At 33.2% G+C, this 18,402-nt stretch overlaps 1 protein-coding gene across 1 annotated transcript; it reads right to left on the minus strand.

Moving 5' to 3' along the window:
- Nucleotides 1-240: 240 nt before the first annotated feature.
- LOC134265776 (receptor-type tyrosine-protein phosphatase epsilon-like) lies at nt 241-16,108 on the minus strand. The gene is made up of 9 exons (XM_062747990.1): nt 15,962-16,108; nt 15,587-15,742; nt 12,965-13,055; nt 12,768-12,838; nt 12,537-12,671; nt 11,753-11,872; nt 11,460-11,611; nt 3,347-3,482; nt 241-2,175 (listed from the first exon to the last, which is right to left on the minus strand). Exons 1-9 carry the CDS (start codon nt 15,995-15,997, stop codon nt 2,092-2,094), a joined length of 981 nt encoding a protein of 326 aa, XP_062603974.1. The 5' UTR covers nt 15,998-16,108; the 3' UTR covers nt 241-2,091.
- Nucleotides 16,109-18,402: the final 2,294 nt, after the last annotated feature.

Genomic DNA, 18,402 nt, shown 5'->3' on the forward strand with positions numbered 1-18,402 from the left:
AAAATAATTTATGTTCCGCATCAATACACATCCTGCCTAGTGATTGGGTCAGCAAGATTTGCATTGTTATGAGGTTAAAGAGGAAAGTAAGATTGTTCAAAAGGCAAAAATTTAAAGAAAATAGGATCCTGGAGAGATACGCCTTTGTCATCGTATGATTTTTGTATATATTCTTTTATATATATATATATATATATATATATATATATATAAAATGAAAGATTTGAGGAATCAAATCAATTAATTCCGTACAAAATGTAATTCTATTTTTCCTCTGAAACAAATGAAAGTTTAGGAAAACCATCGCTGACCGAGAGCAAACAAGTTTGCATTGTCCTTTAAAAATCGTGGTATAGTTATTTTGTTCATTCTCCCAAATAACAAATTTACACTTTTTTATTGTCTTGCTTTTTCAACTGTTGTTACCTTAAAGGCCATGTTTTGGGCACTCAGCAGGGTATTGACACTTTTGGGAAAAACAGATATCAAAAATTGAAAAAAATAATTTTAACACGAAAGTATGACATAAGAAAAAAAAATTATAAGTCAGCTTTTCAAGCTATTTTTACCACACTGTTTAACGGCATCTTGACCTCTCTACCTGCGTGAAAATTCTAGAATGGGATGTAAACAACATAAAATCCATCTTTATTATCAGAAAAATGCTATTGATTAAAACTAATTTAATTTGATTTAATTATACATCTCCATATATTTCATTAATTTTACAACGAATTAACATTACAAAAGCAGAAAATACATATTAAGTATAATACAATTATAATATAGGATATACTAAAGGATAATTAATTTCTTAATTTGAAGAAAAACTATAAAAGTTATCTCCTTTTAACAAGATATAACAAGTTGTGTGAATGAAACACTGATGTCACCATATAGAAGCTCAAGACTGAAGGTTAAAGTTTATCAATTGCAAGATAAATTTCAACGTCATAAGAAAAAACAGGGTGGAAGGTCAAAATTGTTAAAAAAAAGAAGTCTTTTTAAAAGGAATACACGTGTGAAATATAAAATCTCAGGCACTACCTGTAGAAATATTTGGCCTTGTTTAAAGATTTTAAAGTAGGTCAAACTTAAAAACGAATGTCAAGATTATTGACCGGTTTTGTCACACCAAATACACCTCTGAAATTCAAAAGCCCCTACACATTTCCAAAATACGACCAAACTCATATTTTAAAGTATGTTAAAATGCAAGGTAAATATCAATACATGTACTTCAAAATTATCAATACCAGAGGAAAATATCTACGTTGAGAAATATACTAATAAAGTATAAAAGCCCATCTCCAACTGTTCAAATGTTAGGTCAATCTGAAAGTATAATTTTGCAAAAGTTGGTCAAACTACTAGAGGTCAAATGTATTGGTACCAAAGAAATATTTTGTTAAAAAGGAATTCTTAGGTGCATGAAATATGTTACCCATAATTTCAGCTGGAAGTTATTGGCAAGTTTTGTTTTTGCAGACAAATTAAGCCCTAGACATACAGGGCAAAAACATACATATATCGAGTCTTCGTTTATTGGGACACAAGAATTCGTTCAACTTGTAAAAATCTGCACATGTACTTTAGTGCTAATGCTAAAGAATATGAAACTAAAAAAAGAGTAATTGAAAATCAAACTTAAATATATTATTTCTTATTAATTATCGAGGACAAATTGTCCATAATACTTATTACTTTGAATATCTTTGTAAATTAAGGACATTTTCCAAAAAATTATGTTTTCAGAGTGGAAAGGTAATGGATATAATCAAAGAAGAAAACATTTGAACATACGTTCTGTTGACAACATGTACAAGGTAAAGGGTAATATATTACCAAAGATTTGAAGAAACAGTTAACACAGATACATGTAGATACCATAGAAATATTGCAATCAGATTAAATAGATTAGTAGTTTTTACAATTTACCTAGGAGGTCAATAAAATTGAAATATATTTAATGTCGATCTATTCTTTATAATATTTTTACATTAATTGTGTATGTTTTCCAAATATCTTACAAATGTGATACAGAACTTCAACAAAATGATGTTCTTTATGTCGTATGTGGTCTTCTGGCTCTTAATGTTTAGAGTTTAAGTTGTCATATATCGTATCAGCCTGTAGGTATTCTGCTACAAGATCATGACAGAACTGGTATTCCTCCTAAAAAAATAAGATAATAAATTTTATAAGTAATTAACCCCAATAACAAACAATTATGTTGATCATTATAAAGGAACAAAACAATAATTATACATTGTAATTATTGATCCTATCGGGGTGTGATTTTAAAACTTCCAGCCACGATAGGTCTTTACTCGATAAAGAACTCTAACTGCTCAAAGTCCTTGAGTGTCATATATAGTTTCAAATCGGCATTCTTGACCAATAAACAGTGATAACTCTATATGAATAAAAAACTTTCCAAATAGAAAGTAAAACTGCATACAACGTCAGCAAATTTTTCTATCAAAGTTTTTGACATGACTGCAAGTCAACAAGTACATGTACATGGCACTCAGCTTTTAGGTAACATTTCGGTATGTAGCTTTTAACAAGCTGCTGCCTGCCTGCTGCCTATCCCTTGACTTCCATGGATGTCGGTGGGGCACCTTTGAAGACTTATCCACCACGTTAATTCATAAATCTCTGTTTTTTGTCGCTCAGTCCAGTCAACTCAGGGATGTTGTCATCCCACCTCTTCTTTTGCCTTCCCCGTCTTCGTCCTCCTTTCACTGTGCCTTGCGGGATAGTCTTTGCAAGGCCACTTGAGCGTGAAACATGGCCAAACCATCTTAGTTTGCGCTTCTTGACAACAGTGAGAGGTCATCGTGAGGTCCTATAGCTTCTTTGACTGTCCTGCAGACCTCTGCATTGGTGACATGGTCCGAGTAATTGATGCCTAGTATCCTCCTATAGCATCTCATCTCGGTGCTCATAATCCCTTTGTCAATCTCAGCAGTGAGAGTCAATGTCTCACAGGCATATAGGAAGACCGGCATAGCGAGGGAACGCATTGAATGAAATACCGCGGTATAAATGCAAACAAGAACTTCTAAAACATCAGATATAGGATCAGGAACAATAGGGGAGTGAGCATCCCCTGCCGACAGGTCAAAGTTATCGTCGACAATTCAGTGTTTAACACTTAATAAACACGGTCCTCTCTACAAATAGACATCAAACCAACAGCGACATAATTTGATTGTCCTTTGCAACGAAAAGTCAGATAGCACTAACTAGTGGAATGAAAATGAATGACAATAGACAATTGAATTTAAAATTTTAGACACTTTAAATATTAAGTCAAGATTATCAAATAAGGGAAACTTACAGGAGTGGAAATAAATTCCGGTCTTCGAATTTGTATCAGTCGTGTTGCTGTAAAAATATCGATTTCCTTGTCGAGGATAAACTGCTCTATCACATTATAGGCGACAAAGAATGGACCGCAACGTTTAGCCCCGTCACTGGAATAGTTTTACTTCAGTTAATACTTGACAACGAAAAATACAAGATACCCAGGGGCCACATAGCTCATCTGAACACTGTGGTTAGGTAAAAAGCAAAAATCAGTACAGTATTGAAAAACTTAAATGCTTAAGTTGACAGGACCTATCCCTAAAAGGAAGGGGGTAAGATTTGACCAAAATTGAATTTTTACTAACTTTCGTTGTGGTCCCATAATACCCTTTAATTATGACTAACCATGGTTTTGCTGTCCTTGTGAAGATTTTTTATGATGTTCCCTATGTATTCCTATGTAACATTCTCATCGCCCACTGTTGACAAACCCTATCCCAGGGGTCAAGTTTTAAACAAACATGAATCTACACTATCTGAGGATGTTTCCACATAGTTTCATATTTTTTTAGCACGGTGGTTCTAGAGAAGAATTTTAAACAGATGAATAATTTTTTCACGAATACTCAATTATTTCCCATTTGAAGACCCTTCCTTTGAAAAAATTTGTATTTCCTTTAATTACCCACAGTAAAGTTTGTTCGAAATTGGCCCAGTGGTTCTTTAGAAGAAGATGAAAATTTGAAAAAGTTTACAACGACGACAACAACAGACAGCGAACAATTTTCAATCAGAAAAGCTTACTCGATGCTTCGGCTCAGGCGACCTAAAAAGTAACTAGTGCTAATTGTAACGGGGACCGTTACAGATGTTCCCCAAACGCTCCCCAACTCCTTTTTGGTGCCATATTCCCTGTAAGCTTCATTTAATAAGACAAACTCTGTGCATTTTGACTTTAACAACGTTTTCTCAGAAGGATACCAATTATATTCAAATTTTAGCATTGTACCCGTGCGCATGTGAATGCATGTCCGTTATGATCATACCATGTTGTCTACACTATCTACATATTTTAATATACAATATATTAAAGCATTCAGTCCAAAAGTATGAAAAATCACTCTTTCAAATGTATTTTTCATTTCACTCGTTCCAAATGCACACACGTGCGTGCACGTGCATGATGACCATACCTTCTTGTAGGAGTCCCTTACATCTATCTATATTCTAAATCCCATCCTGTTTGGTTGAAAAACAAGGGAGTTATAGCCATTTCAAGTTTAAGCCAATCAGATTGCAGCACACGTGCATGCGCGTGATTTCATGATTTTTTTTTCTATATCATATTGTAGGATATCCTACTGCATGACTATGTTTTATATTTCAAAGCATTTCGTCAAAAAACAAAGTAGATATAGCCATTTAAAGTTTCAGCCAATCAGATTGCAGCACGCGGGCATGCGCATGCTTTCATGAAAATTCTTATATATCATGCCGTAGATCTTCATAATGTAGGTCTATGTTCAAAATTTCAAAGGATTATGACAAGAAACAAGAAAGATATTGAGACTTTAGTTTCAGCCAATCAGAGCGAAGCACACGTGCATGCACGTGCGATCTTGCTATTTTGACCATGTCAGCTTGTGCATACTACTAATATATACTTATAAAATGAGTTTCAAAGCATTTCATCAATAATTTTAATAGTTACGTCTGTATCAATTATATTGGACTTCCTCGTGTTGCACGTGCGAGCTCTTGCAAGCACATGTGCATGCACATGCTTTCATGAAAAATTTTATATTACAGTACTGTAGATCTCCCTAATGTATGACTATGTTCAAAATTTCAAATGATTTTATCGAAAAACAAAAAAGATATTGAGACTTTAGTTTCAGCCAATCAGAGCGAAGCACACGTGCATGAGCGTGCGATCTTGCTATTTTGACCATGTCAGCTTGTGCATACTACAAATATATCTTTACATTATAAGTTTCAAAACATTTCGTCAAAAAAAAGAGAAGTTACGGTTATATCCATTATATATTGGCCATTTTAAGTTTTGCACGTGCGCGCTCTTGCAAGCACGTGCGCGCAAAATGACCTTGATTCCGCAAATCTACATAACATGCCTACTTACCCTAAAAAGGTTTCACCTAAGTCGGATGTGTAGTTTACAAGATCACTCGCGGACAAAATTTTCCCAGGAAGAAAAATAAGAATAAGAATAACTAGAAACTCTTGTTGCTACAGCAACAAAGAAGGTCTTCCGTTCTCCTCTATTTATGTGCATGAATGAGCTTTTATCTATGTTAAAAAAGGCATATAATATTCTAAATGCTTTCAGGAAAACAAACGACCGGAGGTGTAACTTACCAAGATTCTCGACGTTACTTTTTACAATTATAGTCTTAATAACATTTACAAAAATCATTTTCAATTTTTTTTCATCACTTTCCGTGACGACCGGAAGTAATGGGGGACGCATTTTACCCTATATCTGTTGCCCAATCTTCATGATTTATTATTCATATAAGTTTTGTGTCTTGATCTGTTACAGGTTACATGTAAGAGATCTCGTAATATTATCTTCTCATTTTGAGGAGAAGAAATCACATGACCGGAAGTACATTTTTGAAAAGATATTTGAGGTTACTCTAGACATGTCAATCTGAACAACACGTCCAAAAATCATTTTAAATGATATTTTTATAAAAAAAAAAATATCTATGGGATAGTATGATACTAAATTTTTGCAGTTTTTCTCTCATAAGCGGAAGTTGTCGTTTCTGTTTCCAGTGGGACTGACATATTTCAAAACTACAAAAAAAGATGCTATAATGTATTACTTAGAAAGATTCCATAAAGAAAAGCTGAAATTTTTCATTTATTTGATAACTTCCTGTGACAAACGGAAGTGACGGCGGACGATCTTAAACTCAAAGGATATGTCTACTCATCAAGGTCTACCATCCCTATTAATTTGGTGTCTTAATCTCTTACCGTTAACGAGATATGATAACGCTATGATAACTTCTGATTTTGAAGACAGGAAGTCACGCGACCGGAAGTGAATTTTACTGAGATATTAGACTTTACTGTAGACATTTGCAGTCTGAATAACATTTCTAAAAATCATTACAAATACTTTAACTATACAAAATTTTAAGGGAAAGAAAGATACTCAAATTATGTAGTTTTTCTCTTTTAACCGGAAGTTGTCATTTTTGTTTCCGTTGGGACTGATACATTTCGAAACTTCAAATAAGATGCTATAATGTGATGCAAAACAAGTTTCAAAAAAGAAAAGTTGATTTTTTCGATTTCTTTGATCACTTCCTATGACGACCGGAAGTGACGGCAGACAATCTTACCCCAAATGGTTTTGCCTACTAATCAAGATCTATTACTCATATAAGTTTGGTGTCTTAATCTTTAACTGTTTACGAGATCTAGCTATGATAACTTCTGATTTTGAGGACAGGAAATCATGCAACCGGAAGTGTATTTTACCGAGATATTATACATTACTGTAGACGTTTGCAGTCTGCATAACATATCCAAAAATCATTACAAATACTTTATCTATAAAAAGTATAAATGGGAAAGAAAAATACTAAAATTTTGTAGTTTTTCTCTTATAACCGGAAGTTGTCGTTGTTATTTCCGTTAAGACTAATATATTTTGAAACTACAAATAAAATGCTATAATGTGATGCAAAAAAAGTTTCATTAAAGAAAAGTTAAAATTTTCGATTTCTTAGATCACTTCCTGTGACGACCGGAAGTAACGGCTGACGGTCTTATCCCAATTGAATTGGCCTACTTATCAAGATCTACCACTTATTTAAGTTTGGTGTCTTAATCTCTTACCGTTTACGAGATCTACCTATGATAACTTCTCATTTTGAGGACAGGAAATCACTCGACCGGAAGTGAATTTTACAAAGATATTTGACGTTAATGTAGTCATTTGCAGTCTGAATAACATATCCAAAAATCATTACAAATACTTTATCTATAAAAAATATTTATGGGAAAGAAAAATACTCAAATTATGTAGTTTTTCTCTAATAACCGGAAGTTGTCATTTTTTGTTTCCGGTGGGACTGACATATTTCGAAACCACAAATAAGATACTATTTTGTGCTGTGTTTCAAAAAAGAAAAGTTGAAATTTTCGATTTCTTTGATCACTTCCTGTGACGACCGGAAGTGACGGCAAACTGTGTTAACCCAAATTCTTTTGCCTACTTATCAAGATCTATTACTCATTAAAGTTTGGCATCTCCATCTCTTACCGTTTCCAAGATCTCTTTGTGATAACTTCTCCTATTGAGGACAGAAAATCACGCGACCGGAAGTGAATTTTACAAAGATATTTGACGTTACTGTAGACATAAGCAGTCTATATAACATATCTAAAAATCACTACAAATACTCTATGTATAAAAAATATTTATGGGAAAGAAAAATACTCAAATTATGTAGTTTTTCTCTTATAACCGGAAGTTGTCCTTTTAGTTTCCAGTGGGACTGATATACTTCAAAAATACAAATAAGATGTTATAATATGATGCAAAAAATGTTTCATGAAAGAAAAGTTAAAAATTTTAATTTTTTGGATCACTTCCTGTGACGACCGGAAGTGACAGCGGACGATCTTATCCCAATTGCTTTTGCCTACTTATCATGATCTACCATTTATATAAGTTTGGTGTCCTAATCTCTTACCGTTTACGAGAACTAGCTATGATAACTTATCATTTTGAGGACAGGAAATCACGCGACCGGAAGTGAATTTTACAAAGATATTTGACGTTACTGTAGTCATTTGCATTCTAAGTAACATATCCAAAAATCATTACAAATACTTTATCTATAAAAAATATTTATGGGAAAGAAAAATACTGAAAATATGCAGTTTTTCTCTCGTAACCGGAAGTTGTCGTTTTTTGTTTCCGGTAGGACTGATATATTTCGAAACTACAAATAAGATGCTATAATATGATGCAAAAAAAGTTTCATTAAAGAAAAGTTGAAATTTTCGATTTCTTTGATCACTTCCTGTGACGACCGGAAGTGACGACGGACGATCTTAACCCAATTGGTTTTGCCTACTTATCAAGATCTATTACTCATATAAGTTTGGTGTCTTAATCTCTTACCGTTTCTGAGATATGACTCGGACAAAACTTTGTTCGAAAAAAACGGAAATCGAACATATCTGACGACCGGAAGTGAATTTTGAAAAACTGAAAACTGCATTTGAAAGATATTTTGACTCTCTATCATCTCTGAAAATTTCATGAGAATCCGTCCAGTCATCTCTGAGAAATCGTCAAAAACAAATGGGGGAAAAAAAAAAATAATAATAATAATAACTAGAAACGATCTCGTTGCAAGCAACGAGAGGTCTTCCGTCCGATTCTGGAAAAAAAACTCGTAAAGTCGAGCTGAGAAGTGATTAAAAATTCTGGTCACAAATTGAATCCAGGTCTCCAGCGTTAAAATCCCATCCGTTTTTTCCCCTTTTATCCCCAAAGCGCTAACCATTACCCTATTGGGAGTACTGCTCTAAATGTACTTGTGCTACAGTACTCCTGTCTAAGAATTATAAAAGACAGGCCATTATTCATAATTTCGCACCAAACGCCACGTTAAATCTTCGCGCCTTTTCATTGGACTGATCTATTAAATAGGTGTGATAGCTTCAATGAAATTAAGAAAAAAGAATGTTCTCATTTCGAGGTTTAGAAAATATTTTTAACACATTGTACACATTCTATAGAAAAGTAACACAAAAGCAGTGAAATGACTATAATTTTAATTTTTTTTGATATCCCGTCTCAGAAATGTACTATGCCGATTAGTTATACTTTCATAAAATGGTTGAATTTTTTCGCCGAAAAACATGCCTCGCTCTACGACAGTCAAGGAATTAGATACCATTTATGTTCAACAACTTGATTCAGATCTTAGAGAAAAGAATGTTAATATAAACTCCATTTTACGATCTTATTAAAATGGTTTTCTTATTTCTGTCTTTTCTATTCGTTTAATATCACACAAGTGTGCATGGGAAAAACAGTGGTTATACGTTTTATACTTACTCTATACATGCATCGATATTGTTTCTTGAAAAACTATAACTTAAAACTATGATTTAGGATCTGTTTTTCCGTCTTGCAATTTGCAAAACAAATGATAATATAGATATCTCTCATTTGCACATTTAGTCTTTTCTTTTTCTACTTTGAGAACCAACCAAAACCAGTTACAGAAAACGTTTGAGAAGACCCTGGAATAAATCTTTAGTTTGACACAGAATTGTAACGAATTACTACGTGATCTATTAACGCGCAAACCATTAAGCTATTGGGAGCACTGCGCTAAATATACTTGTGTATACATTTGCAACAGTACACCTGTCTAAGAATTATAAAAGGTGGGCCACTATTGATAATTACGCGCCAAACGCCACGAGTAAATATTCGCGCCTTTTCTTTGGACTGATCTATTAAATAGGTGTGATAGCTTCAATGAAATTAAATAAATAAAACGTTCTTATGGCCTTTATTTTATTTCGACGTTAAGAAAGTATATTTAACACATTGTACACATTACATATCGTATCTAGCCCAGTTAAACTATAGCAGTGAAACGGAAAATAAGTTTTAAGATTGATACGTAATTACAACGTACTACTACGTGAAAGTCCAAGTAGTTTTTTATATTTCATGTATCCTTATGTCTGAATGGTTTAATCAAACGCTCAGCTGCCTCCATAAACCCCTACTCGCGAAATGGCGGAGTTGACAGAGGCAGACGCCATCTTGGGCCCGCTTCAGATTTTCAAATATTCATATCTAGAGTTCAGATTAACCAATATTCAAACAACGTAAATAGTAAGCATCAATAGAAGGGTCTCTATTAGTATTCCAAAAATAAATAAAAAATATTGAAAAACAAAAAAGTTAGAAAATACAATTTTTTTACTTCGTTTCTCCTAACGACAGGAAGTAATGACGACGAACGAAAGGTCGCGTCCTGGATAGTATATATCACGATCTATAATCCCTGAAAGTTTCACATTTATATCTTCTACCGTTCTTGAGTTTAACCGTAGACAAAATGTCATTTTAAATTCAGAAAATATCCCGTAACTTGGCACCAGAAGCAAATTTTCAAAAAATCTCTCGGAAAAAATAACTTCAGATAATAACACATAATTTCTGTAAATTTCATGAAAATCCACCAAGTAGTCTTCGAGAAATCGCGTGCACAAAATTCGGTGTACGGAAAAATAATAATAATAATAATGATAATAATAATAATAATAAGAAACAATAGAATCACTATAAGGTCTTCCGTGAAGACGGAAGACCTTAATAATAAAAAGAAACAGTAGAATCACTATAAGGTCTTCCGTCTGAAACGGAAGACCTTAATAATAATAAGAAACAGAGTAAAAACAATACGTTCCCCAACTTCGTTTGGGGAACATAATTACCAGGGTCAATGTTTTTTTTCAATCTTATAGTTAGAAAAATTTTCTTACAATCTATAAAGATTACGGGTATTCCGTATAGTATTCATTGCTTATAAGCAAAATATTACTGAATCTAGTACGAATTTATGCCTTGAAAAAGTGATAGGAAAATATTGACGATGCAGATTGGCAAATTGAATGAAAGAAATACTGTAGAAGTACTTTTCTCCGCGTGGTATTAATTACGCTAAGTACGCGGTCACAAATTTTCCGCAGAAATTTGTCCAAGCGCACTTAATATAGATATAAGAATAATGACAGTCCGAGAAATCCGCGTAATTCTCTACCCGCGGATTAAACAAAAATTGAGATTCCGCGGAATTATGACCCCATGGAAAAAAAGTACATCTACAGTATATATTTCGTTTTCCAACAAAAAAATGAAACCATCAAATTTTTTATATATTTTCAAGACTTTGTAGTTGTATACAAATATACATTATTTTATGTACCATATTTACCAGAATGAAACTCAGCAATGCAGCATAGGTCTTTTCATAGAAATGAAATTTCATAAACAGAGGACAAAAAAAAAAAACTAATTAAAGTTCTATTTGCGGGGTCTATATTTTAAAGGTTTGGGATATATATACCTTGAGAAGACAATTGTTCTTTTGTTTGAATGTGTCGATTCTTCCAGTCTTGTTTCCTTGATTGCCTCTACTACTTTCTTACAATCGGCAGTTAAAGCATCACCTTTCCAAAAGTTGCATTCCAAAACAGATAAAGGGATGTCCTTGAAGCCCTGAAACAATAGGAACGAATATTCGTTTAAGTAAATATCACTACGTAAAAATTTACATGTCAAAAAAGATGTATTGTGCAAGAGAGAGAGAGAGAGAGAGAGAGAGAGAGAGAGAGAGAGAGAGAGAGAGAGAGATATTACCTTTCCCTGAATAATGATATTAGTTTTGGTGACTTCAGCTGAAGGGATACACTTTGTCATTTTTATTGTAAATTTTCCAACAGCCTTGCAATTATTCTTTGATGGAAACCAGATCTTTGTCTAGGATAAATTTACAAGGTATCAATAACATAAAAAAATAAAATAACTACATGTATATGTTTTCAAAAAAAGGATGAGGTCAGGGTCGGATAAGGACGGGTTAAACTTTTTGAAAGAAAACAAGCCTTCAAATCTATTTTTTTTTCTTCTCAATTGAAAAAAGTCAACATCCAGTGTACAGCATTTTTGTTTAAAAAAAGATTGATTGATTTTTGATGTTTAACGTCCCTCAAGAGAAATTTTCACTTATATGGAGACGCCAGAAACTTGCTGGTTGAGGGCTAGAAATTCTAACCACCTATACGACAGTTACGACCATTGAACAGTGAGGGATCTCTCTCGTGCACCACCTATATTGTGATATATTCGGACATGTTGACCTTTGGTGAAACCTTATGAGACATTCCAACAATTCAAACTCCACTTCGCATGCATACCTTATTTCAACCATGGGCAAGTAAATCTATATTTTCTTTACTGTATTTGGAAACCAAATATCTTAGAAGAAAGAGAGTCAGTTTTATATATTGGTTATAAATCATTTCAACATTTGAATAAGATTTCAAATTGACAAGATTGTTTTTGATAAATACATAAAAGTGAAATAAGGTTAAGACATAGCTTTCGGAGTTACATGATTCATGATATACATGTTTATACATACCGAGGGAATATCTTCAAGCCGCCCAAGAAAAACTACAGTACCAGGTCTGCTCTCTTTTACAAGATACAGGAAATCTTCACACTGGTCCTCAAGTGGATACTGGGCACTGATAAGACCATCGGGTTTCGTGAATGACTATTAGAAATAAAACAATAGAGAATTGCGGTTAAAGTTGTTTTGCAATATATAAAAATTCTTTTGACATCAACACAGAAATTCATATTTGCAAACCTGAAGAATGACAGCGTTGTAGTAAACCGGTTCACCATCGTCAGAGAGCACATGACATCTATATTTCTCAACTATTTAAATATATATTTTTTAAAATATTGAATTTATTATTTTTGGTCATTTTAAAAGTATTCAGATATCAATACGTTACATGCAATAACAAAAAAAGTTTTTAAAAGAAACAGAATTTCTTTTACCTGGCATAACAGTTGGTGTAAAATTAGATGCAGCATTGTTCTGTGCAGATTTTTCAGTTTTATCGTACTGTATTTTGAGTGATTCGAGCTCCTGGAAAATCGAGTTAGATGATTAAATTTTTAAAAACTGATTGCTTTCAGAATAACCTCTTTGAAAATCTTTTATGTTAGGAATCTTGGATTTTTCCAGATATATTTTAAATAAATCAAAAGGATGCAAGGTCTTTTATCGATAAAATACGGAATTAAACTGTAAAATTTGCAAGACCATACACCAATCATTGAGAAGTTAAAACGGCATTGAATGTTTTCTGAAAAGAAAGGCAAGCAATAAAGTCATGCAATGTTAAACATTCAAAATAAATGGAAACTGCATTTTCATTAGGGATACGCATTCCAACCCTCACACACCGACGAAAAAGGAATAGATGAGGTATATTTTAAAAAAAAAGTCATTTTTTTTTAGCATCCAAGAAAAGGTTTTATCACCCCCAAAAAAATGAAATATAAAATCCTGTTCAAATGTTATAGCTTTGTTAAACTTCTATTTAAAGAAAGAAGATAAAACTCCAAGGAAAAAGACAGAGGCTCAATTTCCTAGGTGGCGATCAAAAGCCAAAATACTCGGTATCCTTTCAAATGTTTTGAACAAGAAATTAGAAAATGCCGTGATAACCAAACACCTTAATTTTAACTATTCAAAAATCATGCCACGAAAGTTAAAGTTTGTTTTAAAAGAAGGTCGAATTCCTAGCTCAAAGTAAAAAAAAAAATCCTTTATGGCCAAGTGAAAGTTATTAACAAAATTACAAAAAATATAGTATGAAAGCCCTATCACCAATTGATCAAAATTTATGATAAAGGTCAAATGTTTGAATTATGCAAACGTTTGTCAAACTCAGAGGTAAAGAAGTCAGGATAGTTGTTATCAAAAGAAAAGTCTTGTCACGAAGAATATATATTTGAGCTATGAAAACCATGTTTATATAACTGATCAAAAATTATAATCAATGTTGGAGTTTTTGCAGACATAAGACAGCGCAGGTATGTTAAGGAAGCATTTAACTGATTTCTCGGGAAATTAAAACTTTTTAAAGAAAGTTTAGTTTGACAATCTACCAAAGCCGCAGAAAAAAACATTAACTATAATAAACTATTGAACAAAGCTAAGAGTGTCTAAAGCAAATACGTGCACCACCACCCTGTCATCACGTGTCCTCTATTTAAAGTGAAATGTTCCTTAAAAAAAAAAGCTAACAGAACAACAGTACCCCAGAGTTAATTAATTTTTTGAGTAAATAATATACATGTAGTTAATAAACATCTATTATGCCTAAAAAGTGCTGCTAGACTCCCGCTGTCCGGTCAGTAAAATAATTATACCAGGCATTTGCACGAAACCGTACTTGATGTTTTGAACTTCAAACATATAACCCGAGATTTTCCGTAAAACCATGTTTACCTCGGGAATCTAGCCGCACTTTCCAAGTATTATGGAAGACAGGCCTACAATCTTTAAAAACTTATGTTTTGAAATATCCAGCTTACTGTTGTTCTTTTGTATTATTTTTGTCACGAATGACAGAGGAGAGACCGACCGTGATCCGTAAATAGCTGACTGTCTTTGAAAGAAAATATAATCGATGAAAATAAATTAGCATACCTGTGTAATAAACTTTATCTCCGTATGAAATCCACATAATATTCACGATATTTGCTTCTAACCCCCCTTTAACGTATCTTTGTATACAGTTGTATGTCGTCGAAGACAAAATATCTGTACACAACATCGTTAATTCCCAAGTAACTTGATGTTAACTTATGACGTCATCGGTCGTAACCCAAATGATTGATTGATTGAATATTGTTTAACGTCCCTCTCGAGAATGTTTCACTCAGATGGAGACGCCACCAACTGACGGTGGAGAGCTGCAAATTTTGTCCTATACTCGACACTTAAGTCCATTTAGCAGGGAGGTATCTTTATCGTGCCAACACCTACTGCGACACGGGACCCCGGTTTATACGGTTTCATCCAAATGACAGGTCTCCACGTCCCACATTGAGATTCGAACCCGCGACGTAAAGAATAACTCCTAAATTCGCGACTCTAGAGCAGACGCTCTAACCATTGCGCCAAGCGGGCGACTAACCCAAATGACAGATACAGCACAACAAACTAAAAACATTTTAATTTTGTTAATGTTTACATGTTTGTATTCATTTTTGTGAACTAAAGAAGTAAGGACATTAAGGGCCCAGAATAGCCTCAATGTTTCCTAGAAAATTAAAAGTTCTCTGATTACAAATATCAAGGAGACTTGTGTTCTATAATTGACGTCATATCGCATACTATGTCGTCATATGTATCGCTGATTGAGTCAAGTTAGAATATTCTGCATGACATCATTAAGACCCCAGCAAGACAGAAAGGTAAGTGGACAGAATAAATTAAAACGATACGTCCCCAAATGTTTGATTAAGGGTAAATTAGAATAAACAATAAAAGCCATATCCATTAAACACAAACACACACATCACCTGACATGACATTGACATATTAATTTTTTTTTCAAAATACTTCATAACACAAATAATTAAATGTAAATATTAAAAAAAAACCTTAAAATCATCAGCCTCTTGTTCTTTTTTAATTTCATCTTCTTGATGTTTAGAATTTAAAGTCTGGTGGTCTGACAGAAATAATTTATCCGTAACTGGGCGAAGGTGTCCTCTGAATGATTCATACAAAGCAGTGTAAATCATTTTGTACTGATCCTACAACGAGATTATTTATGATTGTATATTAGATTCATAGGGACATTAGGAAATAATGATACAGAAAACACAAAAAATAATACTGATGAACCAAAATCCTTCTTCTTAAATAACAAAATAACAAGTTAACAAGATTTTAATCATCAAATTCCTGATATTTTTTTTTCAAGATTGACGAAATACTATTATATAAATTATAAAAAAATTATATTCACTTACCTCTCCTTGTACCATATTCATTCTGTCATCTCGCATTTGAGTGACATATTCAGACACATTTACAGATCCTGATTCCAAACCGTGCCGGTAGAGGGCGTCTAAGGCTATGAAGGTACCTGTTCTACCCAATCCAGCACTTCAAGAAACATAACCAAGCTCTCAGGCTTTATATAAAGTTTATTTCATGACTACGAGGGGAATAGTCAAAATGTTGTTCCAAGGTAATGGGGGAAGATCTGGAAAACTGTTGTCCGAGGCCAAAGACCGAGGGCAACAGTTTTTCAGGTCTTCCCCATTATCGAGGGACAACTGTTTAACTGTTTCCGAGTTACATGAAATAAGTGTTTTATTACTTAACCTACTATACAATTTCTTAAAGTAATGAAATTGACAAATCGACAAAACTTTGCATTTCTTGTGTTATCATGCATGCCCTAATAAATATTGATGCATGTATGTATTGTTTTGTAAAAGAAAAAAAACCCTAAGATGACTTGAAGGTTTGAATATAACACACTGACGTTTTAAAAGCGAAAGCTCTAGTGAGTGAAAGGAGCCTACAGTTTTCTATAATTACCCTCAGAAAAGATGTTCTTGGCCTCTTCTTTAAAATGATATCAAATTGAATACACTTGTGAGTATTTAGTTTTCTCTTTCAAATGATAATTTCAAATTTAAAACCATCAAAATGCTTCAATTTATACATATTTCAGTATAAATGTAAAGTACGGGAAATTAATCATGACGTCATAATGGATTACTACAGACATGCAACAGTTCATTCTGTGACCGGGTAAACAGTTTTGACTGTTGCATGATATGCGAAAAACATAAAAATGAACCAGGAAACAGTTCAAAATGCCTAATTACAATTACAGGTTAGGTAATAACATTGACTTTTTAAAAAATGAATTTACCCTGTCGAAAAAAGCTATATCATATATAGTTTACTATTGTCGTGTATTTACTTCTCCGATTCTTACAAAAGTTTGTTAACAAAATAAATATATTTGAATAAAATATATCTAGATAACGAACAGTATTCAGGCTGAAAAGTTCATAAAACATGGACCTCCAAAACATCAGAGGTGGGATCAGGTGCCCTGGAGAAGTGAACACCCCTTACCGAGCGTACACATTCGTCGTGTGCTCCTTGTCATGACTGGGGAATAACGAAAAACGTCGTCAATTCAGTGTATAAATAATGGCCTTACAATCAATAAAGGATATTGAGTTAACGAACAGTATTCGATATCAAAGTCCATCTAAACAATTAAAAATAGGAACAGAGCAAACACGGACCTCCAAGACGTCAGAGATGGGATCAGGTGTCATATGGAGGAGTGAGCATCCCTGCCGAACGGTCACACCCGCCATGTGCTCCCTGTCATGATAAGGAAATAACGAAAAAAAACGGTAGTCAATTCAGTGTATAATAAATGGACTAAAAATTAGTATAAAAAACGTCACTCAGCATTTGACTAAATATATATATGTATCCACCATAGAACTTACGAAATGATGACTTAGAAGCTGTCCATACGTAGAGCATGCTCTTGCGTATTGAATCAACTGTGATATATACACTCCGTATGCAGGTGATGAAGGTATATTACTGCTTAAGTAAGGGAAGTTGACGATGGAAAAGTTGAATTCATCACGTTTATCATAGAGTTCGGTTGTTAGATTGTTAGATGAAAAACGACATTCAGCATTTGACTCAATTATATTCGCTGAAATGTCATTGTATCGACCATAAAACTTACAAAGTGATGACTTTAAACGAGACTGCAGATATGTTGTTTCATTTTTTTGTCAATAAATTATCTCATTCAAAAATAGTACGTATGTAGTGCATGCTCTTGGGTATCGAATCAACTGAGAGATAAACAGGTATATTTTGAACGTATATTGCTGTATATGTAAGGGAAATTGACGAATAAAAGGTTAAAGTCATCACGTTTATCACAAAGCTTGGTTGTTAGATTACCATTAATGTCTTTAAATGTTTGAAGTAAATTATCCAAATATGAAACAGTAAATTATCCAAATATAAGTTTATCCAAATATGAAACAGATGTGTCAGACTTTGTGGTATCTTTTTCTCTCAAGCTCAATGGAATATATCATTTGGACATAGGAACGGGAAAAACACATTTTTAACTGACAATACGGCGTCGAGATAACTAATTATCGAGTTAAAGGAAACACTCCCAAACTATTTCTAAAAATTAATGACATTGGTATATATCATAATTAAATTAACTAAGTAAAATTTTTACTGTCATCAAGTAAAGTCATACATTCTATCATGGCAAGAAGAAATTACACTTTTGTAGTTTGATTTCTTCTATTTTTTAATATCTACATGTACACTCGGCACTCATTGTCATTAAGCAATGAATGGATTCTTTTGTGCCGGCACTTATTGCGATACTCAG

This window comes from Saccostrea cucullata, unplaced genomic scaffold (assembly GCF_032062105.1).
Source record: "Saccostrea cucullata isolate Sc308-1 unplaced genomic scaffold, CSIRO_AGI_Scuc_v1 ctg10488, whole genome shotgun sequence".
In the NCBI taxonomy this organism is placed as follows: domain Eukaryota; kingdom Metazoa; phylum Mollusca; class Bivalvia; order Ostreida; family Ostreidae; genus Saccostrea; species Saccostrea cuccullata.

Bases quoted from the DNA above. Each gene is read 5' to 3' on its own strand.
- LOC134265776 (XM_062747990.1), bottom strand. From the start codon at position 15,997: ATGCGAGATGACAGAATGAATATGGTACAAGGAGAG. The intron at 13,056-15,586 runs GTTTTTTTTTAA...TCGATTTTCCAG, and splicing joins AAGAGGCTGATGATTTTAAG to GAGCTCGAATCACTCAAAAT. The intron at 3,483-11,459 runs GTATATATATCC...AAACTATTCCAG, and splicing joins AGAACAATTGTCTTCTCAAG to TGACGGGGCTAAACGTTGCG.